Source organism: Papio anubis, chromosome 20 (assembly GCF_008728515.1).
Source record: "Papio anubis isolate 15944 chromosome 20, Panubis1.0, whole genome shotgun sequence".
NCBI classification, from domain to species: Eukaryota; Metazoa; Chordata; class Mammalia; order Primates; family Cercopithecidae; genus Papio; species Papio anubis.
The window spans coordinates 41,299,551-41,323,877 of record NC_044995.1 but is presented as its reverse complement, the minus strand read 5'-3'; the positions used below and the strand labels follow the sequence as shown (position 1 = coordinate 41,323,877).

At 55.2% G+C, this 24,327-nt stretch overlaps 2 protein-coding genes and 1 non-coding gene across 4 annotated transcripts; 1 reads left to right on the top strand and 2 right to left on the bottom strand.

Moving 5' to 3' along the window:
- The first annotated feature begins 1,420 nt into the window (after positions 1-1,420).
- On the top strand, positions 1,421-11,622 carry ATG4D (autophagy related 4D cysteine peptidase). 2 transcript variants are annotated; one of them, XM_003914890.4, is made up of 10 exons: positions 1,421-1,851; positions 2,256-2,413; positions 2,504-2,677; positions 4,383-4,659; positions 4,733-4,797; positions 6,419-6,549; positions 10,084-10,162; positions 10,232-10,308; positions 10,393-10,512; positions 11,103-11,377. In XM_003914890.4, exons 2-10 carry the CDS (start codon positions 2,284-2,286, stop codon positions 11,283-11,285), a joined length of 1,236 nt encoding a protein of 411 aa, XP_003914939.1. In that variant the 5' UTR covers positions 1,421-1,851; positions 2,256-2,283; the 3' UTR covers positions 11,286-11,377. The 2 variants fall into 2 exon arrangements, with proteins under 2 accessions (XP_003914939.1, XP_003914938.1); XM_003914889.4 differs by having other exon boundaries at positions 1,430-1,851; positions 2,330-2,413; positions 11,103-11,622.
- LOC116271768 lies at positions 9,231-9,292 on the bottom strand. Its single transcript, XR_004180519.1, has one exon. It is a non-coding gene; the product is annotated as a U7 small nuclear RNA (small nuclear RNA).
- On the bottom strand, positions 11,310-24,327 carry KRI1 (KRI1 homolog). The gene is made up of 19 exons (XM_003914888.5): positions 24,197-24,327; positions 24,010-24,083; positions 23,222-23,327; positions 21,287-21,395; positions 20,340-20,394; positions 20,216-20,265; positions 19,723-19,819; positions 19,558-19,635; positions 18,885-19,009; positions 18,382-18,508; positions 18,185-18,280; positions 17,929-18,099; positions 16,710-16,785; positions 16,518-16,606; positions 16,318-16,441; positions 16,101-16,231; positions 13,509-13,573; positions 13,290-13,388; positions 11,310-12,489 (listed from the first exon to the last, which is right to left on the bottom strand). Exons 1-19 carry the CDS (start codon positions 24,306-24,308, stop codon positions 12,153-12,155), a joined length of 2,121 nt encoding a protein of 706 aa, XP_003914937.2. The 5' UTR covers positions 24,309-24,327; the 3' UTR covers positions 11,310-12,152.

The following is a 24,327-nucleotide window of genomic DNA, read 5'->3' as shown; positions in this document are numbered from 1 at the left end:
CGTCAGGAGTACAAGACCATCCTGGTCAACATGGTGACATTCCGTCTCTACTAAAAGTACAAAATTAGCTGGGTGTGGTGGCTCACACCTGTAATCCCAGCTACTCCAGAGGCTGAGGCAGGAGAATCGCTTGAACCTGGGAGGCAGAGGTTGCAGTGAGCTGAGATTGTGCCATTGCACTCCAGCCTGGGCTATAGAGTGAGACTGTCTCAAAAAAATAAAATAAATCAATAAATTAATAAATTAAGGAAAGAGAAAGGGGTCAATTGTGATTGAAGGGGTCTGGGAGGAGACGTGAAAAAAGGAAAGTCGGAGGTGACTGACCCTTTTGTGCCTTCTTCTTGGATCACACCCTCATTCAAATATTTCTCTTACTTCCTCCAGAAAGCTGAGGACGGAGCCCTGGGGTTGGCCACTAGAGGCCACCCTCTCCATGGCTCACAGGGTCACTGCATTGTCATCATGCAGTTGGCTCTCACTGAGCCCCAACTGTTCCTCAAATACCACTCTAAGCATTTTACATGGATAAATTCAGCTCATTCCCATACATCTTTATGAGTCAGATGCATTTAAAATGTTTTCCTGGCTGGGCGAAGTGGCTCATGCCTGTAATCCCAGCACTTTGGGAGGCCGAGACAGGCGGATCACCTGAGTCAGGAGTTTGAGACCAGCCTGGCCAACATGGTGGAACTTTGTCTCTAGAAAAATACAAAAATTAGCTGGGCGTGGTGGTGTGCGCCCATAATCCCAGCTACTCAGGAGGCTGAGGCAGGAGAATCACTTGAACCTGAGAGGTGGTGGTTGCAGTGAGCCAAGATCGCACTACGGCACTCCAGTCTGGACAACAGAGCCAGATCCTGTCTCGACAAAACAAACACTGAAAAAAACTTCCCTGGCGCACTTTATTCATCCCTCCCTCCCGCGCCTGCCTACCCGTGGATTTTTTTCCCTGAGCATAATTCTCATGAAGATTCGTCTATGTTGTTGCGTGTATTCCAGCCCTATTTTGCACATGAGGAAACTGAGGCACAGCGGCGTGACTTGCCCCGAGGTCACACTAGTCGATTTGGTCCCAGCCCAGGCGGGTTCTGGGTCCGCAGCCCGCGCAGGTGCGCTCGGGTGGCGGGGCGGGCGCAGCAGGTGCGCAGTCTCACCTGGGCGCCTGCCAGGTCAGTCCTGGACCTAGGGGCGGGGCCAGGGGCGGGGGCTCCCCAGCTCTGCTGCCTGCGATAAGGGCCTGAAGGGACTGTCGCGCTCCTGGCAGTGTGATAAGGAGGGCGTGGGGAGGCCGCGGGGAGGCGTCGGGGTTTGAGGTCCCCGCCTGGCGACCCAGGATCGGGACAGGAAAGGCGGCTGGGGCGGGGAGAGGGCGGGAGAGGGCGGGGAGCGGGCGGGCCGTCTGGCTTGGTCACGCCCACCGTCATCCGGGGTCCTGGCCCGCTAAGATGGCGATGGCTACGGCAGCTGAAGTGGCGGCTGGTGCCGGGCCCCGGACCCTGAGGACGGGGGCCGAGTAGCGCCTTCCCAGGGCCCCGTGAACCGGCCGCGGGTCGCCCTTGGGGGGCAGCGACCACAGGCCCCCACCCGGGCCCTCGGTCCGCCCTCCCGGCGCGTCCATGAACTCAGTGTCGCCGGCCGCCGCGCAGTACCGGAGCAGCAGCCCGGAGGACGCGCGCCGCCGGCCCGAGGCCCGCAGGCCGCGGGGTCCCCGAGGCCCAGACCCCAACGGTCTGGGGCCCTCCGGAGCCAGCGGCCTCGCTCTTGGCTCTCCCGGGGCTGGCCAGAGTGAGCCGGACGAAGTGGACAAGTTCAAGGCCAAGTTCCTGACAGCCTGGAACAACGTCAAGTACGGTGAGGAAGGGGCCCGGAGATCGTGGAGGTGTCGGGGGCCTTTGAGGAAAACCAGATCCCGGTCCTGCCAGTTATCCCACCCTTGTTCCCGTCCTGAGTCACCTGTGGGTCCCCTCCCTGCCCTGCCCAGGGTGGACCTGTGGCAGGTCCAATAGACAGTGTTTTCAAGCTCCGCCCATTCCCCTGTGTGACCTTGGGCAAGATCCTTTCATTCTTGGCGCCTCCGTTTTTGCCCCTCTCTGTAAAATGGGTACAATAATCAGAACTGCCTTCCTTCATCCTGAATTGATGGTGGACACTCCTGTAACTGTCACTGGGGGCCCCACCTCCGACTTAGAGGGCTGTTGCACGGAGTCCCCAGAGCCACCCCGGAGATAGGAACTAGGATCGTGCCCATTTCACAGATGGGGGAATGGAAGCGCTGTTGCTGTCATGCAAGTGCTTCATCTCGCTGGGCGCTGCCCCTACGTCTCCCCAGGTTGGGCGGTTAAAAGCCGGACCAGCTTTAGCAAGATCTCCAGCATCCACCTCTGTGGCCGCCGCTACCGTTTCGAGGGCGAGGGTGAGCTGGTGGTTGGGACCTGGGTTGGGGGAGGCCTCTCCACGCCCGCCCGAGTGTCCCTGGTGGCAGCTGACAGACCCGCTCTTGTAGGTGACATACAGCGTTTCCAGCGGGACTTTGTGTCCCGCCTGTGGCTCACATACCGCCGGGACTTCCCACCCCTTCCTGGGGGCTGCCTGACCTCGGACTGTGGCTGGGGGTGCATGTTACGCAGTGGCCAGATGATGCTGGCACAGGGCCTGCTGCTACATTTCCTGCCCAGAGGTGAGCCATGGCAGGGAAGGGGTGCACTCGGAGTACACGATCAACCGCCATATCAGCAGTATTAGAATTACTTGCAAACTAAGAGTTCAAAGTCACGTTAGAATTGTGTGTCAAGTAAATTTTGGAGAGATGAGAGTTGTTTATAAGAGTTTCAGCCGAAACGGTGGCTCATGCCTGTAATCTTAGCACTTTGGGAGGCTGAGGCAGGTGGATCCCTTGAGGTCAGGAGTTCAAGACCAGCCTGGCCAATATGATGAAACCCAATCTCTACTAAAAATACAAACATTAGCCGGTTGTGGTGGCTCGCGCCTGTAATCCCAGGAGGCTGAGGTGGGAGAATCGCTTGAACCCAGGAGGCAGAGGTTGCAGCGAGCCGAGATCACGCCACTGCACTCCAGCCTGGGCAACAGAGGGAGACTCTGTGTTTAAAAAAAAAAAAAAAAAAAAAAGTTTCACCGGGCACGGTGGCTAACGCCTGTAATCCCAGCACTTTGGGAGGCTGAGGCAGGTGGATCATGAGGTCAGGAGTTCAAAACCAGCCTGGCCAAGATGGTGAAACCCCATCTCTACTAAAAACACAAAAATGAGCTGGGTGTGGTGGTGGGCACCTGTAATTTGGGAGGCTGAAGCAGAGAATTGCTTGAACCTGGGAGGTGGAGGTTGCAGTGAGCCAAGATCTGTGCTACTGTACTCCAGCCTGGGCAGCAGAGCGAGACTCCATCTCAAAAAAAAAAAAAAAAGTGTTTTGGCCGGGCACTGTGGTGCATGCTTGTAATCCCAGCTACCTGGGAGGCTGAGGTGGGAGGATTGCTTGTGCCCAGGTGTTCAAGCCTGCAGTGAACTATGATCCTGCCACTGCACTCCAACCTAGGTGACAGAATGAGACTCCAACAATAATAACAGGTCGAATGTGGTGGCTCATGCCTGTGAGCCCGGCACATTAGTAAGCTGAGGCAGGAGGATCGCTTGAGCACAGGCGTTTGACACAGCCTAGGCAACATGACAAGACTACTGTCTCTACAAAAAAATTTTAAAAATTGGCCAAGTGTGGTGGCATGTGCCTGTGATCCCAACTATTCAGGAGGCTGAGGCGGGAAAATCTGTTGAGCTCAGGATTTAGAGGCCGTAGTGAGCTGTGATCGTGCCACTGCACTCCAGTCTGGATGACAGTGAGATCCTGTCTTTATTTATTTATTTTATTTATTATTTTATTATTATTATTATTATTATTATTATTTTTGAGACTGAGTCTTCCTCCATCATCCTGGATGAAGTGCAGTGGAGAGATCTGGGCTCACTGCAACCTCTGCCTCCCAGGTTCAAGCAATTCTCCTGCCTCAGCCTCCTGAGTAGCTGGGATTACAGGTGCCTGCCACCATGCTTGGCTACCTTTTGTATTTTTTTTTTTTTATTAGAGAAGGGGTTTCACCATGTTGGCCAGGCTGGTCTTGAACTCCTGGCCTCAAGTGATCCGCCTGCCAAAGTGCTGGGATTACAGGCGTGAGCCACCGTGTCTGGCTGAGATCCTGTCTTTAAGTAACAAAAAGTAAATAAATAAATAAGGATAAGTATAAGTTTCAGGAATATGTAAATTCTGTTGAATTACGGGGTTCAGGAGCATTCGCATTGTGTGCGGTGCATGTGTAGATGGGACCTCTGCCCCCCACACACTAGCACTGTTTGACTGTGTGCTCCATTCCACCAGACTGGACATGGGCCGAGGGCACGGGCCTGGGCCCCCCTGAACTGTCAGGGTCAGCCTCTCCCAGCCGGTACCATGGGCCTGCCCGCTGGATGCCCCCACGCTGGGCCCAGGGTGCCCCTGAGCTGGAGCAGGAACGCCGGCACCGGCAGATTGTGTCCTGGTTCGCCGACCACCCCCGGGCCCCCTTTGGCCTACACCGGCTGGTGGAGCTTGGGCAGAGCTCAGGCAAGAAGGCAGGTGACTGGTATGGGCCATCGCTGGTGGCACACATCCTCAGGTGAGGGCCGCTGCAGGGATCACGGGAGTTGCTGGGTACCCGCAGGCACTCAGGCCTTCCCTCCTGCCCCCAGGAAAGCTGTGGAGAGCTGCTCTGAGGTCACCCGCCTGGTGGTGTACGTTTCTCAGGACTGCACAGGTAAGGGGCTGGAGCCAAGATCACGGGGGTCCCACCCTGAGCCAGACTCTGCCTCGCCCAATTCTTAGAGTTTGTCTTCCTCAGAGGCTGGAACAAGTTCTGGGGCAGAGGGACACTGGGGAAGGATGCAAGGCCCATGCAGTAGGAGATAGTCCCTCTTCTCCATCTCTCCCTCTGGAACAAGAAACTTTAAGGGCTTCTCCTCGAGTGATAGAATAGAGACATAAGGCCAGGTATGGTGGCACATACTGTAGTCCCAGATACTCAGGAGGCTGAGGTGGGAGGATTGCTTGAGCCCAGGAGTTCGAGGTTACAATGAGCTGTGATTATGCCATTGCACTCCAGCCTGGGCGACAGAGTAGGATCCTGTCATAAAAAAAAAAAAAAAAAAAGAGGCCAGGCACAGTGGCTCACAACTATAATCCCACCACTGTGGGATGCCAAGGTGGGTGGATCACCTGAGGTCAGGTCACTCTGTCACCCAGCCTTGAGTGCAGTGGCATGATCTCGGCTCACTGCAACCTCCGCCTCCCGGGTTCAAGCGATTCTCCTGCCTCAGCCTCCGAGTAGGTGGGACTACAGGCACACACCACCATACCAGGCTAATTTTTCTATTTTTAGTAGAGACGGGGTTTTACTATGTTGACAAGGCTGGTCTTGAACTCCTGACCTCAGGTGATCCGCCCACCTCGGCCTCCCAAAGTGCTGGGATTACAAGCTTGAGCCACTGTGCGGAGCCCCTGTAAAATTTTTTTTTTTTTGGAGACAGTGTCTCACTCTGTCACCCAGGCTGGAGTGTAATGGCACAATCTTGGCTCACTACAACCTCCGCCTCCTGGGTTCAAGTGATTCTTCTGCCTCAGCCTTCTGAGTAGCTGGGACTACAGGAGCATGCCACCATGCCCGGCTAATTTTTTTTTTTTTTTTTTTGTATTTTTAGTAAAGACAGGGTTTCACTATGTTAGCCAGAACGGTCTCGATCCCCTGACCTCGTGATCCGCCTGCCTCGGCCTCCCAAAGTGCTGGGATTACAAGCATGAGCCACCATGCCTGGCCACCCCTGTAAATTTTTTATGCAAGATTGTAGGTGTTTGGGACAAGATTCGATTTTCAGAGAACCACATCTCCAAAACGGGTCTAATCTACTTCTCTAGGAGCACGAAATGGGCTTATGTAGCTGCAAGGCAGGGGGCAGGAGAATGGGCCCAAGTAAGTGGGACTAGAGGAGGAGGGACACACCTGGATGTTTGGTTTGGGGGCCGAGTGCCCAGTGCTCCAGTTTCTGTATTGGCAAACCAAGGCATGGAGTCACTGAGGACCTGTCAGGCCTGGGGCCGGGGAGGAGCTTGAGAGAACAGTCTCTACCTCTTTCCACTGTATATACTTTTGGTCTACATCCCAGGGCCTCAGTTGCCCATTCTGTACAATGGGGATGTCCACACCTGCCTGGAGGTCCTGGGATTTTCTGGGGGCGTTTAGGGGGCACTAGAACGATGATTAGTGATGATAGTGTTGCCCACTGAGAAATTGCAAGGGTGAGGTTGAGTCCCTGGGGTTAGAGGGCCACGCTGGGGCCTGAAGGGTGGCAAGAAGGTGACCTGCTGCCGTCCCGTCCCTCCAGTGTACAAGGCGGATGTGGCACGCCTGGTGGCCAGGCCAGACCCCACAGCCGAGTGGAAGTCTGTGGTCATCCTGGTGCCCGTGCGACTGGGTGGCGAGACTCTCAACCCCGTGTATGTGCCCTGTGTGAAGGTAGGTTCAGCTGAATTCTAGGACGCCTCCACCTGGGAGCCCTCCAGACTTGTTTAGTTTAGGTTGGGGCTGCTGTTTATGCAGCCCTCATCCTTCTCTTTTTTTCTTTTTTCTTTTTTTTTTTTTTTTGAGACGGAGTTTTGCTCTTGTTGCCCAGGCTGGAGTGCAATAACGTGATCTCAGCTCACTGCAACCTCCGCCTCCTGGGTTCAAGCGATTCTCTTGCCTCAGCCTCCCAAGTAGTTAGGATTACAGGCAAAGCTGCAGCCCACCTAATTTTGTACTTTTAGTAGGGGCGGGTTTCCACCACCATTTTTAGTCAGGCTGATCTGACCTCAATCATCTGCCCTCCTCAGGCCTCCCAAAAGTGCTGGGACCCCAGGGCTTGCAACCTCATGCTGGAGTCTGGCTATGTGCTGCCAGGCTGGGATGCAGTGGCGATCTGGCTCACTGGCCTCCACCTCCCAGGTTCACGCCATTCTCACCTCAGCCTCGAGTAGCTGGGACTACAGAAGCCACCACCTGCAGCCGAGCTAGTTTTTTGTATTTTTTAGTAGGAGGCGGGGAGTTTCACTATGTTAGCCAGGATGGTCGATCTCTGACCTGGGATCCACCGCCTCGGCCTCCCAGTGCTGGGATTACAGGCAGAGCCTGGCGCCCGGCCCATCCTTCTTTTTAGAGACAGAGTCTCTTGCTCTTTCAGCCAGGCTGGAGTGTAGTGGCGCAATCTTGGCTCATTGCAACCTCCACCTCCCGAGTTCAAGCAATTCTCCTGCGCCCGTTACAGGCATAGCTGGGACTACAGGCACGTGCCACCATGCCTGGCTAACTTTTGTATTTTTAATAGAGATGGGGTTTCGCCATGTTGGCCAGGCTGGCCTCAAACTCCTGACCTCAGGTGATCCACTCGCCTCAGCCTCCCAAAGTGCTGGGATTATAGGCATGAGCCCCCGCACCCAGCCCATCCCTTCTTTTTTGATACTATGGAGCACCTGCTATGTGTGCTTCCCACTGTCCTGACTGCTGGGGGTTCAGAGGGGAACAAAACAGGCAGGAATTTGGAATGTGCCTGCTAGGAGCAGACATTCTGATGGGAGGATGCTCAGCAGTGGCTCTGTAACCAAAGTGGCATCACCACTTGGAATGAAGCCAGGCACAGTGACTCACACCTGTAATCCCAGCACTTTGGGAGGCCGAGGCAGGAGGATCGTTTTAAGACCAGCCTGGGCAAGATACTGAGACCCCCATCTCCACACAATTTTTTTTGAAAACAGAGTCTCGCTCTCTTGCCCATGCTAGAGTACAGTGGCACCATCTCGGCTCACTGCAACCTCCGCCTCCCAGGTTCAAGCAAATCTCCTGCCTCAGCCTCCCAAGTAGCTGGGATTAATGCCTGGCTAATTTTTATATTTGTAGCAGAGATGGGGTTTCCCCATGTTGGCCAGGCTGGTCTCGAACTCCCGACCTCAGGTGATCCACACACCTCGGTCTCCCAAAGCGTTGGGATTACAGGCATGAGCCACCACGCCCAGCCTCTACACAAATTTAAAAAAACAGTAACCTAGTGAAGGGCAGATGAGGGTAGCAGCAGAGCCTAGAAAAACCCCTCTGCAGCCACCAGGCAAATGAGGAGCCAGAGGAGAAGTGCTCCAGGCAAGAGGAACAACAAGACAGAGACCCTGAGACTGGAAAGTCCCCTGTGTATTTGCATCTGAATAAAAGCCAGTTTTCCCAGTGGCCCACGGAGCCAGGCACTATTTGTCCCCACCACCTTCTTGAGGTCATCTCCCGCCTTGACCTCATATCCTTCTCCCACACTCTGCTCCAGCCGCAGAGGCCTCCTCACCTGTTTCAGACACTCCTGCCTCAGGGCCTTTGCACTTGCTGCCCCTGCCGCTTGGAGTGCTCTTTCAGCAGCGATGCAGGTGGCTCCTTTTGTGTGTGGGTTTTTTTTTTTGAGACGGAGTCTCGCTCTGTCACTCAGACTGGAGCACAGTGGCACAATCTCGGCTCACTGCAAGCTCCACCTCCTGGGTTCACACCATTCTCCTGCCTCAGCCTCCCGAGTAGCTGGGACTACAGGCGCCTGCCACCACTCCTGGCTCATTTTTGTATTTTTAGTAGAGATGGGGGTTTCACTGTGTTAACCAGGATGGTCTTGATCTCCTGACCTTGTGATCCTCCCGCCTTGGCCTCCCAAAGTGCTGGGATTACAGGCGTGAGCCACCGCGCCCGGCTCCTTTTGTATTTTTTATTAGTTATTTAAATATTTGTTCATTTATTTTACTAACACCAACCATCAAAAGAAATGCTTCAGCTCTTTCCATCATCTCTCAGTAGGGCCTATCCTGACTCTCTTATTTATGATTGATTGATTCAGAGTCTCTGTTAGCCAGGCTGGAGTGCAGTGGTGCGGTCTCACCTTATTGCAGCCTTGACCTCCCCGGCTCAAGTGATCCTCTCACTTCAGCTCCTGAGTAGCTGGGACTACAGGCGCACGTACCACCACACTCAGCTCATTTTTTTTTTTTTTTTTTTTGTAGAGACAGGGTCACACCATGTTGCCCAGGCTGGTCTTGAACTCCTGGGCTCAAGTGATCCTCCTACTTCGGCCTCCCAAAGTACTGAGATTACAGACATGAACCACTGCTTGGCTCCTGTTTTAAAATATTTTTTGCATGGGAGGTTTTCCAGTGAGAACCAGAAAACCTATGAGACAAATTCTAAAAGAGTGATAATGTTTGACCTCCTTACTTAAAATCACAAGGCTCCCTTCCCTCTTTTATTCTTTTCCATATAGTTAATCACCTCTAACACATGAGATACATCATGTAATTGACTGGGCATCGAGGCCCATGCCTGTAATCCCAGCACTTTGGGAGGCCGAGGCAGGTGGATCACCTGAGGTCAGGAGTTCGAGACCAGTCTGGCCAACATGGTGAAACTTCGTCTCTACTAAAAATACAAAAATTAGCTGGGCATGGTGGCGGGTGCCTGTAATCCCAGCTATTCGGGAGGCTGAGGCAGGAGAACTGCTTGAACCCAGGAGGTGGAGGTTGCAGTGAGCCAAGATCGTGCTACTGCAATTCAGCCTGTAATCCCAGCACTTTGGGAGGCCGAGGCGGGCAGATCACCTGAGGTTAGGAGGAGTTCCAGACCAGCCTGGCTAACATGGTGAAACCCCGTTTTTATTAAAAATCAAAAAATTACCCGGGCGTGGTGGCAGGTGCCTATAATCCCAGCTACTTGAGAAGCTGAGGCAGGAGAACTTAGGAGGTGGAGGCTGCAGTGAGCTGATTGGGCCACTGCACTCCAGGGTGGGTAACAGAGTGAGACTCTGTCTCCAAAAAAAAAAAATCATGTAATCGTCTTCCTTGTTAGTCTGTCACACTAGGATGTCAGCTCCTGAGGGCAAGGGTTTTGTGGTCTTGATCACTGCTGCCCTCCAGAGGCTGGGTTCTCAACGGAGGAGGCGTTTGCTAAGCGTTTGTTGAGTGGCTGCCTGACAGCACCTGCCCACCCTCCTCCCTGCAGGAACTTCTGCGCTGCGAGCTGTGCCTGGGCATCATGGGCGGGAAACCGCGACACTCACTGTACTTCATTGGCTACCAAGGTAGGCCCACCCCCTCCTCACTCCCCCCACGCCCCACCGCACCCCCACTCACACCTGCACCCCCTGCAGATGACTTCCTGCTGTACCTGGACCCTCACTACTGCCAGCCCACTGTGGATGTCAGTCAGGCCGACTTCCCCCTGGAGGTGAGTGGGAGCCCCAGTGTGTGGTTGGGGCCGTGGCAGGTGGGCGGCAGGGGCCTCTGAGCCTCCCTCATCTGTCTGCCCCAGTCCTTCCACTGCACCTCGCCCCGCAAGATGGCCTTCGCCAAGATGGACCCAAGCTGTACTGTGGGCTTCTATGCTGGAGACAGGAAGGAGTTTGAGACACTCTGCTCAGAGCTGACCAGGGTGAGCAAGAGGAAAGCTGGAGTAGGGTGAGGGGGGTGGTCGGGCAGGGCTGGGGGTGAAAGAGAAACAGAGGCCTCGAGTCCAGCAGAGCTGGGGTGCTGCTTCCAGGCTGGGGGTCCACCCCTGAAAAGGTGGGAACGCCAAAGCCAACTGTTAGGTCAAGGCCGTCCTGCGAGTTGAGGGCGTCACCCCTTGGAGGCAGCTGTATCCAGGGGCTCAAGTGGTAGGAAACCTCTGTCTCTTGGCCCTGCTGTCCGACCAGGGCTCTACCCTTATGGGGGCAAGAGATGGCCACCAGCTTTACCCTTATGGGGGCAAGAGATGGCCACCAGCCCTTCTGGGCACCCACCCTCTAGTCATTGGAAGGGGAACGTGGGTTTTGCAGCAAAAATCCCATGACTGTCAGTCTTTGGCCGAGCTGGGTCACATGCTCATGGCTGAGCCAATCACTGTGGCCAGGGGATGGAGGGTGCTGATTGGCTGCCCTGTCTTGGAGAGGCGGTCCTGAGAAGCACCTGCTAAATAAACCTGGGCTAAGGAACATGGCTTGGCACTGTTTGTGGCTGAGCCTGTCTCCCTCCTCCCGCCAGGTCCTCAGCTCCTCCTCAGCCACGGAGCGGTACCCCATGTTCACCCTGGCCGAGGGCCATGCTCAGGACCACAGCCTGGACGACCTCTGCTCCCAGCTCTCCCAGCCTACACTCCGGCTCCCTCGCACAGGGCGGCTCCTCAGGGCCAAACGCCCCAGCTCTGAGGACTTTGTGTTTTTATAAAGGGAGGGGATGAGGGAAAAGATGCAACACTATTTATTTTTTTATTTATGTCATGTCGAGTGTGGGATCTTGAGCTCTGGCAGTGAGAACTTCCTGTTCTCAGCCCCTCAAGCCCAGCTGCAACCAGTCTGGGGCCATTCAGCCAGGGACAGAGCCCATGCACCTGTCTCCCACCAGCGGGGCCCTCCTGGCAGGGTAGGGAGGGAGGACCCCGGGCACCCCCCTCAGGGCCTGACTCACGTACTGTAGTTTGCACTGGACGCCTGGGCCCTCCCTGTCCCAAAGCCCCCTTGGGGGAACTGTGGCTGCTGGGGGCCAATAAAGTTGTGTGACTTGATCGTGGCTGTGGCTGGGCGCAGCGTTCTAAGGGGATGTGAGGTCTGGGAGGTGTCTCGAGATGAGAGTTCCAAGTCACGGGAAGTTTAAGTCAGCCTCAGTTTCCACATCCATAAAATGGGACGACTTCCTTACCCGCAGCTACACGTGTTTAATTTTTTTTTTTTTTTTTTAAGAGACAGGGTCTTGCTTTGTCGCCCAGGCTGGAGTGCAGTGGTGCAATCATAGTTCACTGCAGCCTCAAATTCTTGGCCTTAAGTGATCCTCCTTCCCCAGCCTCCTGAATAGCTGGGACTACAGGCATGTGCCACCACATTTTGTAGAGATGGAGTCTCACTGTGTTGCCCAGGCTGGTCTCCAGTTTCTGGGCTCAAGTAATCCTTTCACCTCAGCCTCCCAAAGTGCTGGGATTACAGGTGTTCCTGGCCACAGATGAGAGGTTCTCTGCAGCAGATGGTACTTGTGGGTGCGAGACCTGTCCAGGGCTTGATTTGAGGGGAGGAGCCTGAGGCCCCTGCCTGCTCCCAGTGCTCAGGAGCTGTTCTTGGGCCCCTGTTTCCTCCGCTGCCGGCCCAGCTGGCGGAAGTACAGCCGTTTGGGGTTGAGGCCAAAGGCCTGCAGTCTCTGGCGGCTGAACTCGCGTCCACCAAGCATCACAGTGGGGCCCAGCAGCCGTGCCTTCTTGGCCCTCCTTCGCCTCTGGGGGGCTGGCTTCTTGTGGGGTGATACAGGGGCCTCTTCTTCCTGTGCTGGGGGGCTCTCCGGCCGGGGCCGCTTCCCGCCAGCCCCATCAAGCCCTGGCAGCTGCCTCTGTGGGCCGGCTCCGTCTCTCTGTGGCTTCCCTGTGGCTTCCGCGGGCATCTCTGCCCTGAGGGAGAAAAGTCAGGGCTCAGCCCAGGCCTGTCAAGATCAGGCCCGTTCCTGAGGACGCATGCCCCATTTTACAGGCAAGGAACAGAGGGGCATAGGGAAGCGGCCGCGCAGCGACCGAGGGCCTGCCTGGGATTCAGACCTGGGTCTCAGGCCAAAGCCAGGGCTTCTCAACGGAACCCAAAGGCTAGATTGTGAGGCTGAGGATTCTGGTATTTGTGCCTGGGCCTGCCCTAACCTAGTCACATCAATTAACTCATTTTAGCTTTTTTTTCCTTAGAGACAGGGTCTTGCTCTGTGGCCCAGGCTGGGGTGCAGTGGCGTCACCGTAGCTCACTGCAGCCGAAAACTCCTGGGTTCCAGCAGCCTTCTGCTTGAGTCTCCCAAAGTGCTGGGCTTATAGACGGGAGCACAACCTGGCCTCATTTTAGCTTTCAAGAAACTGTGCTCCTATCAGCCCTGCCTTCTAGACTGGGTGAAAGCAGTCCTAATAACAGCTAAGACCTATGGGGCATTTACCACATCTTAAAAATTTTACGAGAATTAACTCATTTCATCCTCGGCAACCTGATAAGGCAGAACCGTCTCTATCTCCATCTTATGAGAAAGAGGCCCAGAGAGGGGTAGCGACTTGCCCAAGGTCACACAATGATGGTGCCCATGAAGGATTCGAACCCAGGTCTCAGAGCGGGGGGCGCTGCATTCCCAAAGTCATGCAACAAGAGGCTGACAGAGCCAAGACTCAAGCCTGGGCCTGGCGGGCTCCCCACCCACGCTTCCCCAGCCAGCACTGCTTACTCTTCTCGGCAGAGTGACTTGAAGACCTGCTGCTTTTTCCATGAGTTCTGGGCCTTCTGGCTGTATGCCCGCTTGTCCCGCAGCTCCTCCTGCTCTGACCTGCAGTCAGATGCCCCTGTGTTAGGTGCTCTGGGAAGTACGCGGGGCTGCCCGCGCTGCCTTCAGCGCGCCTGGCTCTGCCCCGCCCCCTGCGCACCTGGCCCCGCCCCGCCCCATCACCTGTACATGCAGGTCTTCTTCAGGGAGCACCACCGGTTCAGCTCCTTATCGTCAGCAGCAAGGATCTGCGTGGGAAGGGAGAGTGGGGACCTGCTGTGATATTCCCCAGGCGGGGTCTTCCCTGAGCCTAAGTCACGTCATTAGTCAAACCGGTAATGCTGCTACCACCCAGCAGGGCTGCCATGATGGCCAGAGACAGCTGATCTCTACAGAGGCCAATGTTTTTTGTAGAGGTCAGCAGATGGGGTAACTGAGGCTCAGAGAACGGATCCTTGCCCTAGGCCACGTGGCTGGGAAGTTGGCTGAATTGATTCCAGTTTGAGCCCCAGGGCCTTTGAGCCGTCACCCATACCCAGCCATGGCCTCAGAACGGGCAGGGGTCACTGCCAACCCCCAGGCTTCCTAGTTACATATGAGGCTGTCATTCCCAGCCTCCAGGCCTGTTTCCAAACCTACCGGAAGGGCATCAGAAACAGGAAGTGAGTGAATGCCGATGTTATAAGCTCAGTACACATCAGCTATTTTTACTGACCATGAAAACAGTCACACACCTTCAGCTGTCATCAGTCAGGGATAGTAGGTGCCTGCAGCCTGGCAGTGCCACACACTTTGGTCTCATTTCTGTTCCTTCCATAGTCACCAAAGTTGGGGTGTTATTAATTACTGTCTCATTTTACAGATGGGGAGTTGAGGCACAGATGGGGGAATCACTTGTCCAAAGACACAGCTGGTGAGTAGCCAAGCCAGGGCTCGAACCCACCTGGGCCCTCTGGTTCCAGAGGACACCAAGTCTTTTGTTGAGACAGGGTCTCACTGTGTCGCCCAGGCTGGAGTGCAGTGGCAGACTCACAGCTCACAGCAGCCTCAACCTCCCGGACTCAAGCAACCTTCCTGCCTCAGCCTCCCAAGTAGCTAGGACTAGATCTCCCTATGTTGCCCAGGTTAGTCTCAGAACTACTGGGCTCAAGTGATCCTCCCGCCTCAGCCTCCCAGAGTACTGGGATTACAGGTGTGAGTGAGTGTGCCCAGCCCTGCTACCAAGTCTTACCAGCCAGACTGCTGCTGATACATACTGACAGGAATAAAAGTAATATTGGCTGGGCCTGGTGGCTCACACCTGTAATCCCAGCACTTTGGGAGGCTGAGGCAGGTAGATCACATGTGGCCAGGAATTCGGGATCAGCCTGGCCAATATGGTAAAACTCGTCTGTACTAAAAATACAAAACTTAATTGGGCATGATGGCACATGCCTGTAGTTCCAGCTAGTTGGGGAGGCTGAGGCAGGAGAATCATTTGAACCTGGGAGGCGGAGTTTGCAGTGAGCTGAGTTTGCACCACTGCATGCCAGCCTGGGCAACAGAGCAAGACACTGTCTCAATCAACCAATCAATCAAAAAATAAACAAAAATAAAAAGTCATATTGGCTGGGTGTGGTGGCTGACATGCAGAATCCCATCACTTTGGGAGGCCAAAGCAGGAAGCTTGTTTAAGCCCAGGGAGTTCGAGACCAGCCTGCACAACATGGTAAAACATCATCTATACAAAAAATAGTTTTGTTTTTTTTTTTTTTTTTGAGAGGGAGTCTCGCTCTGTTGCCCAGGCTGGAGTGCTGTGGCCGGATCTCAGCTCACTGCAAGCTCCGCCTCCCGGGTTCCCGCCATTCTCCTGTCTCAGCCTCCCGAGTAGCTGGGACTACAGGCGCCCGCCACCTCGCCCGGCTAGTTTTTTGTATTTTTTAGTAGAGACGGGGTTTCACCGTGTTAGCCAGGGTGGTCTCGATCTCCTGACCTCGTGATCCGCCCATCTCGGCCTCCCAAAGTGCTGGGATTACAGGCTTGAGCCACCGCGCCCAGCCTCAAAAAATAGTTTTAATTAAAAAAAAAAATTAATTGGGCATGGTGGCACATGCCTGTAGTCCCAGCTACTTGGGGGGCTGATGTAGGAGGATCACTTGAGCCCAGGAGGTTGGCACCACTGCACTCCAGCCTGGGTGACAGAGCGAGACTATGTCTCAAAAAAAAGAAGTAATATTTATGGGGCGTACCACGTGCAAGGCACTGTTTTAAGCCCCCACCTTGTAGAAGGTAGTAATGTTACCTATGAGGCAAGGTAATGTTATTAGTACTGTCATTAGGACTATTAGCATTTCTTTTCTTTTTTTGAGACAGAGTTTTGCTCTGTCACCCAGGCTGGAGTGCAGTGGTGCAATTTCGGCTCATTGCAACCTCTGCCTCCTGAGTTCAAACGATTCTCCTGCCTCAGCCTCCCAAGTAGCTGGGACTACAGGCACCAGCCACCACACCTGGCTCATTTTTTTGTATTTTTAGTAGAGACGGAGTTTCACCATGTTGGCCAGGCTGATCTCGAACTCCTAACCTCAGGTGATTCACCTGTCCTGGCCTCCCAAAGTGCTGCGGCCTCCCAAAGACGTGAGCCACCGCACCCAGCCAAATATTATCATTTTCTAGATGAAGAAAGAGACTGCCATGTTGTGGCATTTCTGAGCAACAGAGACTGGGTCAGGGCCAGCTCTCTACCCCTCCACATACCAGGTGCCCTCTGCAGTGTCTCTGCCCGCCCGGGGCCCCTACCTCCTCAGTGCTGAGGCCGAAGTCGCAGGGCACCACGGTGCGGTACTTGAAGCGACAGGGCAGGTCGTCGATGATGTCCTCATAGTCCAGCCGGTAATACTCATCCAGGTACTCCTCAAATGTCTTGTCCCCTGCTCGAGACAGAGCCAGGCTGCCGGGCTGTGCCAGGCCCCGTGGAGCCCCCTGCCCACCCACGGCCTGCCCACCTGGGCCTCACCAGGTTCAAACACTGGCTTCTCCTGCCCCACGGCCGCGGCGAAGGGCGACTTGCGCTTCTTCTTGCCCGTCGAGGGGGCTTCACGCTTTTTCCGCGGCTGGCTGGGGTCGTAGTCAGCATCCATCTGCCAGGAGGCACAGGTCAGATCCCACCAGCCCTCCGTCAGGGCCCCTGGGACTCCCTCAACCCGTGACACCTACGTTGAAGTTGGGGTCCTCACAGTGCAGCTCCTGCTGGCTCCAGTCTCCCTCCTGCTCAGGCCCGTCCCACGTGTCCCAGTTCCAGTCATCTGGATGCAGAGAGAACAGACAGGTGGGGCCAGCGTGGGACCTTGGGCTTCAGGCCCAGTCCCCAGTCCCCAGTCCCCAGTCCGGTGCCTCAGCTGATCTCACCTTCAAGCCCTTCCTCTTCCTCAAATTGCGGCTTCTCCTCCTCCACGGCCCCGTAGTACTCGTCCCCAAAGCACTTCTGCAGGGTCAGGGCTGGGGGTTACCAGGGCCCACTCGAGACGGAGGAGCTGAGCCCCCACGATGCCAATGAGCCCCTCCATGGCAGCTTTATTCCTCCTGCAGCTCGTGGGACTCCCCAGAGCCCTCCCAGGACCTAGCTCCTGAGGTAGGGGAACCCTGCATGTCCAGGACCCTCCGCCAACTGCCCTGCTCTCTACCCTGTGATGTACTAGCTGCCATTCACTCCCACACATCCACAGTTAGCCTTTCTTTTTTTTTTTTTTTTTTTTTTTGAGGCGGAGTCTCCCTCTGTCACCCAGGCTGGAGTGCAGTGGCCGGATCTCAGCTCACTGCAAGCTCCGCCTCCCAGGTTTACGCCATTCTCCTGCCTCAGCCTCCCGAGTAGCTGGGACTACAGGCGCCCGCCACCTCGCCCGGCTAGATTTTTGTATTTTTTTTAGTAGAGACAGGGTTTCACCGTGTTAGCCAGGATGGTCTTGATCTCCTGACCTTGTGATCCGCCCATCTCGGCCTCCCAAAGTGCTGGGATTACAGGCTTGAGCCACCGCGCCCGGCCCACAGTTAGCCTTTCTACAGGCCTTTGCCCCTGCAGTGCCCAACACCTGGTGTACTACTCAGGTCCCGGGCCTTTTTTTTTTTTTTGAGACAGAATTTCGCTCTTGTTGCCCAGGCTGGAGTGCAATGGCACTATCTCGGCTCACCGCCAACTCCTGCCTCTTGGTTTCAAACGATTCTCCTGCCTCAGCCTCCGGAATAGCTGGGATTACAGGCATGTGCCACCACACCCGGCTAAGGTCTTTTTTTTTTTTTGAGACGGCGTCTCACCCAGTAGCCCAGGCTGGAGTACAATGGTGCGATCTTGGCTCACTACAACCTCAACCTCCCAGGTTCAAGCAATTCTCTGCCTCAGGCTCCTGAGTAGCTAGGATTAAAGGCGCCTGCCACCACACCCCGGCTAATTTTTTATCTTATAGAGATGGGGATTCTCCATGTTGGCCAGGATGGTCTCTGTCTCCTGACCTTGTGATCCGCCTGCCTTAGCCTCCCAAAGTGCTGGGATTACAGGCATGAGCCACTGTGCCCAGTGAGAGCCACATTTGTGTGAGCTCAGCGTCATGGTGGGCCGGGATGAGGGCCGCACCTGCATGAGCTGGTCGTGCTGGGCAGGGTCGAAGTCGTCTTCAAGGTCCCCCTCCTCGAGGCCCAGCGTGTCATTGCCTGTGACTTTCCGCAGCTTCTCCAGCTTGGCTAGAATCTCCTTCCTCTTCAGGTTCTTCAGCTGCTTGAGCTCTTCCTGCTTCTTTGCTTTCTCCTGCAGGCCCAGGCAGAGGGAGGGAGGGCATGGGCTTTCCTGCAGGGCTGGGGGGTCCTCCCCAGCTGGCCGCCCCCACACTCACCCTCTTCTTTCGCTCCCGAGTCTCCTCCCTCTTCTCCTTCCTGCGCTCATCCTTACGGCGCACGGAGGACGCGATGCTGCGTGGGTAGGTCTTGACCTAGGGACAAGCAGAAAAGCCCAGAAGGGCCTCAGCAATGGTGTGGAGTTCCCTGGGCCTGGACCCCGGGGGCCGAGTCCTCCCCAGCCCCAGCCACACACCGATGTGGAGTCCGGCTCCTCGAAACGGAAATTGTACTTCTGTTCGAAGTCCTCCTGTTTCTTCAGAAACAGCTCCCCCTCGTCTGAGGAGTCGTCCACAGCCAGCTGGACTGGGGGGCCGGGGACCCTGAGGAACAAGATGTGGTGACGCCAGGGGGCCAGCCAAGCGAGGTCGAGCCCCCCTTTCCTGCACGCCTGGGTGCAAAGCGTACGAACTCATTTAATCCTCGCAAGAACCCTACAAGGTGCACGCTGCTATTGTCCTCATTTTACAGATGGGGAAACTGAGGCATGGAAGTCTCAAAGCAGAACCAGGATTTGTGGCAGTGCCACCTGGCTCCAGAGCCTACACTCTGTGGCTCTGCCTTGCAGAAGACTAACTCTGCCACCCTCTGTGAAAAAAAATACACACACGGTGCCCTCTGCCTCCTGGCCAGTGCCGCCTGGGAATACGTCAGGAAGCGCACCCAAAATCTAGGCCCTGGGGAGAGGCAGTGGCTCACCCCTCCTCTTCCTCCTCCTTTTCCTCATCTTCCTCCTCCTCGTAGCGTTTGTTGAGGATGTAATCCCGCAGAAACCGCTCCCCTTCATCCAACTCAGGGTCGTTCCAGTATTCCTTGAGATGGGTCTGGGGGTGACAGGAGACAGGACTCTGGTCAATGAGGTACAGGGAAGGAGGGCAGGCATGGTCCCTCACAGCCAGCCTCTGGAGTAGGTGACATTAGCCCCATTTTGCTTTTTTATTTTTTTTATTTCAAGACAGGGTCTTGCTCTGCCATCCAGGTGAGAGTACAGTGGTGTGATCATAGCTCACTGCAGACTCAACCTCCCGGGCTCACAAGATCCTCCCACCTTAGCCTCCCAAGTGTCTGAGACTACAGGCGCGTGCCACCATGCCTGGCTAATTTTTTCATTTTTTAATAGAGTGGTTTTGCTGTTGTTGCCTAGGCTGATCTCAAACTCCTGGCCTCAAGCAATCCTTCTGCTTTGACTTCCCAAAGCACTGGGATTACAGGTGTGAATCACAGCGCCCAGCCTGTCCCCATTTAAAGAGATGTAGGAGCTGAGGCCCAGAGATGTGCACATCCCATCTTTAGAGGGTTCCTTTCTGTACACAGGTTGGATGGATGCAGAGCACACGGTCTGCTCCATCAGCGACCACGCGTGAGAACTCACCAGTTCCTTCAGGGACTCTGGGTTCCGAATCTCTTTCTGTCCCTTCAGCCACTCGATGTAGTCGGCCTCCTCCTGGGCCTGGGGGAAAGCTAGCACTGAGCATCTGCAGATGCCCAACCACCTGCCGCCCTGTCCCCAGCAGTCCAGTGAGGCCCCGGTACCCACCTTCTCCTGCCTGGTTTTGGCACGTTTCTGCAGCAAACTGGAGCCGCCCTCCCCAGCGCTGTCCTCATCTTCACTGTCCTCCACAAATGCCCGGAAGCTGCCCACGAGAGAAAACAAGCCTCAGGACAGGCAGGCTGGCCCCTGTCTGCTGCCCCAACATTTATTTTGTAGAGCCGTGGTCTCACTATGTTGCCCAGGCTGGTCTTGAACTCCTGGGCTAAAGTGATCCTCCCTCCTCTGCCTCCTAAAGCCCTGGGATTACAGGCGAGAGCCACCTCACCCGGCCGGCTGCCCCAAAATTAATCCCATGTACTAAGCCCTGAGCTCTCCTTTCAACAAGCTCAGAGCAGTGCTGTGGTGTTATTAACCCCGTTTAACTGATGAGGAAACTGAGGTACATAGAAAGTGACAGAGCTCAATTTGAACCCATGCCTATCCAACCCCTGAGCCTCAACTTTCCTCCATTGGGCCATCCCCACCCACCCAGCCTCACCTTTCCTTGAGCTGTTTCTGTTCCTCCACATAACTTTGCGATGATGTCTCCTGCAGAGAGGGCCATAGGTCTCAGGCCAGCCCCGGGTCCCTCAGCCCCCCACACCAGCCTCCACCCCACCCACCTGGAGTCTATGATTGGAAGTCTCCCCGTCTGAGTTCTCCTCATCGACATATTTGCTGTAAAGGAAAAGTGGGGTCTTCAGAATGTATCTTCCAGGGCCCACCTGTCCCCGTGCCCATGTGGAGCGGCTATTCCAAGCAATGGCTGGCGGGGGTCATCGGAGGGCTATGGAATCACTGAGGCCCCTGCTCTCAGGGGTACCTGCGATTCTGGTGAGTTTCCAGCCTTTTTTTTTTTTTTTTTTAATCTTTTCTTTTCCAATCATGGGTGACAGCATTTCTTTTTTGGAGCCAGAGTCTTGCTCTATCCCTCAGGCTGGAGTACAGTGGGATGATCTCGGTTCACTGCAACCTCCACCTCCCAGATTCAAGCGATTCTCCTGCCTCAGCCTCCCCAAGTAGTTGGGACTACAGGCGCCCGCCACCACATCTGGCTAATTTTTATATTTTTAGTAGAGACAGGCTTTTGCCATGTTGGCCAGGCTGGTCTCAAACTCCTGACCTCAGGTGATCTGCCCGCCTCAGCCTCCCAAGGTGCTGGTATTACAGGCATAAGCCACCATGCCCGGCCTTTTTTCTTTTTGAGACAGGGTCTTATTCTGTTGCCCAGGCTGGAGTGTAGTGGCCTGATCATAGCTCACTGCAGCCTCCATCTCCTGGGCTCAATCCTCCCGCCTCAGCCTCCTGAGTAGCTGGGACTCCAGGTACACATCATCACGCCCAGCTAATTTTTAATTTTTTTGTAGAGGCGGGGTATGTTGCCCAGGCTGATCTCAAACTTCTGTCCTCAAGCGATCCTATTGCCTCAGCCTACCAGAGTGCTGGGATTATGGGCATGAACCACCACGCCCAGCCCAAGTTGCCAGCTTTTTTCCTCCCTGCCCCTAAGACCCCCATAGACCTGACAGGACTGGGAACCAGCGGGTGGGGATGTAGGCCTTCTCCATACCCTGCCTTCTCCAAGATAACCTTCCTCTCGTAGTCCTTCAGGTACATGGGCCGCACTTTCTTCTGCTTCTCCGAGGCTGCTGGCTCCTCCTCGCTGTCCGACGACGATGCTGTTAACCCACCAAAAGACACCTGCCATCAACACAACCCCCTTCTTTCCCCTGGCAGAGAATCCCACAGGGCAGGGCCAGGATTAGACAAAGGATTCAAATCCCGAATTCACCAATTCCTGGCTAAGAGTATTGTGCTTCTCACCATCTGGTGGGGTTGGGGTCATTCAGTCTGCAATTCCTGCTTTGATTCTGCCCACATCGGCCTCCCAAAGTGCTGGGATTACAGGCGTAAGCCACCGCACCCAGCCATTATTATTATTTTTTGAGACAGAGTCTCGCTCTGTTGCCCAGTGCATGACGTGATGTCGGCTCACTGCAACCTCTGCCTCCCAGGTTCAAGCGATTCCCCTGCCTCAGCCTCCTGAGTAGCTGGGATTACAGGTGTGCACCACCACGCCCAGCTACTTTTTGTATTTTTAGTAGAGATGGGGTTTTACCATGTTGGCCAGGCTGGTCTCGAATTCCTGACCTCAAGTGATCCTCCTGCCTCAACCTCCCAAAGTGCTAGGATTACAGGCATGAGCCACCATGCCCACCCTGATTAATTATTATAATTAATTTTTTTTGAGAGTTGGGGTCTCACTCTTGCTCAAGCTGGAGTGCAGTGTCAATATCCTAGCCCACTGCTCACTGCAGCCTCAAACTCATGGGCTTAAGCAATCCTCCCACTTCAGCCTCCCGAACACCTGGGACGATAGGCACACACCAGCATGCTCAGCTGAGTTCTGAATCTTTTGTAGAGATGGGGTCTTGCCGCCAGGTGCAGTGGCTCATGCCTGTAATCCTAGCACTTTGGGAGGCCAAGGCGGGTGGATTACCTGAGGTCAGGAGTTCAAGACCAGCCTGGCTAACATGGTGAAACCCTATTTCTACTAAAAATACAAAAAAGTAGCTGGGCATGGTGGCATGCACCCATAATCCCAGCTACTCAGGAGGCTGAGGCAAGAGAATCGCTTGAACCCTGGAGGCAGAAGTTGCAGTGAGCCCAGATCGTGCCATTGCACTCCAGCTTGGGCAACAAGAGCAAAACTCTGTCTCAAAAAAAAAAAAAAAAGCTGGGCACAGTGGCTCACGCTTGTAATCACAGCACTTGTAATCACACGCTTGTTATCACTCCCACTTTGAGGTGGGCGGATCACCTAAGGTCGGGAGTTCGAGATCAGCCTGGCCAACATGGAGAAACCCTGTCTCTACTAAAAACACAAAATTAGCTGGGCGTGGTGGCACATGCCTGTAATCCTAGCTACTCAGGAGGCTGAGGCAGGAGAATTGCTTGAACCTGGGAGGCGGAGGTTGCAGTGAGCTGAGATTGCGCCTTTGCAGCCCAGCCTGGGCAACAAGAGTGAAACTCCATTTCAAAAAAATAAAAAAAGAGATGGGGTCTCGCTATGTCACCCAAACTGGTCTCAAATTCCTGGCCTCAACTGACCCTCCCACCTCAGCCTCCCAAAGTGCCGGGATTAGATGCTTGAACCACCTGCCCAGCCTGGTGGAGTTGAAATCATTCAGTCAGCAATTCCCAAATTGAATAGTGCCAAGGACACAGTCATTAACCCCACCACCAGGTAATAACCTAGGCTCTGCTAAGGACTTGTGACTTGTGAAGCAATTCATTCAACAGTCAAAACAGATGAATTGTGTAAACTGGGTAAGTCCCAATCTATCCTTAAAACAGCCCTGAGGGGCGATGCTACCGTTAGATACACTTTACAGACAGGAAAGGAGGCTCAGAGAAGTCAAGTCACTTCTCTGAATCCATTCAGGAAAGGACCCCGGATTCTGTTCCTGAGGAAGGAGAGGCTTAGACAGGAGTGGCCCCGGACCTGTTCTGTTATAGAAGGTGGCATCTTTCTGATAAATGCGGGGGTCCTTCTTCTTCAACAAGGAGAGCGTTTTGTAAAAGTCCCGCTCCTGCTGGGGGTCAAATTCCTAGGACGGGAAAAGGGTTGGGGATAGGTTTCAGAAGGGGGGTAATAAGAGCCCTGGCACCAGCAAGTGAGCTCAGCAGTAGGGATTAGGATGGAGGGAGCGGGGATCTGGCTGGGGAAGAGAGGCAAGCGGTCAAACAGCAGGAGAGAGAGGGGCCCTCTTGGGGTGGGCAGGGGCAGGCTACAGGTAGATACAGGATATGGGTAGAGGAAGGTGAGGGGCAAGGAGAAGGTAATTCCTGGGGAAGACAAGGACTTGACAAGGGGCAGGTGGGCCGAGGGCACAAGGGAGACAGTGGGGAGGGGCTGGGCCAGGCCGTACAGTGGGGCCAAGATCAGGGCTGATGTGAGAAGTTGGGCGCCCCACGTGGCGCAAGGAGTACACTAAAAAATGGCTAGACTCGAGGATGAAAGGGGAAAGGGGGGTTCCTAGGGGACAGAGTCGCCCCACACATCAGAGTGGGCAGGTGGATGTTAGCAGGGGGGAGAAAATAAGGGGGATTTGGCTCTCCTAGGGAGAGGGAGGGCGCTGTCTGTCCCTCATGGGATGGGGAACGGGGGATGGACGGAAGCTCCCGCAGGGCGCTCTGGGGTCGGGGTTGCCTCCCCGTCTACATCGGGGTCGGAGTGCAGTGGGGGGCTTGGACGCCTCCGCACGTCCAGGACGGGGCGCGGACGCGCACCACGCGCTCGTCGCTGGAGTCCGACTCAGAGCTGGAGTCGCTGCCGCTGTCCCGGTCCCCGTAGCGATCCTTCACTGCGGGACACAGACGGGATGCCCCCCAGGTCAGCCGGCTGGACCAGCTCGACTCCCCACTTCCCAACCGCCCATCGCAAGCAGGCTCCCGCGCGCATGCGCCCGGGACTCACGCCGCTGCAGTTCTTCGCGCTCCCGGTAGCGGTTGTACCGCGCTGCAAACGCCGTGTTCACCCGCAGCTGCGACGACCCGCGCGGTTCCGGCATGGCGGCTCTGTGGCCCATTGCGCACGCGCATTGAGGA

What these genes read in the sequence shown, in the direction of transcription:
- ATG4D (XM_003914889.4), top strand. Translation starts at nt 1,617, where the DNA reads ATGAACTCAGTGTCGCCGGCCGCCGCGCAGTACCGGAGCAGCAGCCCG. An exon ending in CTGGAACAACGTCAAGTACG is followed by an intron (nt 1,852 to 2,329) that starts GTGAGGAAGGGG and finishes ACGTCTCCCCAG; the next exon opens with GTTGGGCGGTTAAAAGCCGG. An exon ending in TCTGCTCAGAGCTGACCAGG is followed by an intron (nt 10,513 to 11,102) that starts GTGAGCAAGAGG and finishes TCCTCCCGCCAG; the next exon opens with GTCCTCAGCTCCTCCTCAGC.
- KRI1 (XM_003914888.5), bottom strand. Translation starts at nt 24,308, where the DNA reads ATGGGCCACAGAGCCGCCATGCCGGAACCGCGCGGGTCGTCGCAGCTG. An exon ending in AGCACGACCAGCTCATGCAG is followed by an intron (nt 16,786 to 17,928) that starts GTGCGGCCCTCA and finishes CTGACCCTGCAG; the next exon opens with AAGTGCTTTGGGGACGAGTA. An exon ending in GAAGCCAGTGTTTGAACCTG is followed by an intron (nt 16,232 to 16,317) that starts GTGAGGCCCAGG and finishes TGTCTCGAGCAG; the next exon opens with GGGACAAGACATTTGAGGAG.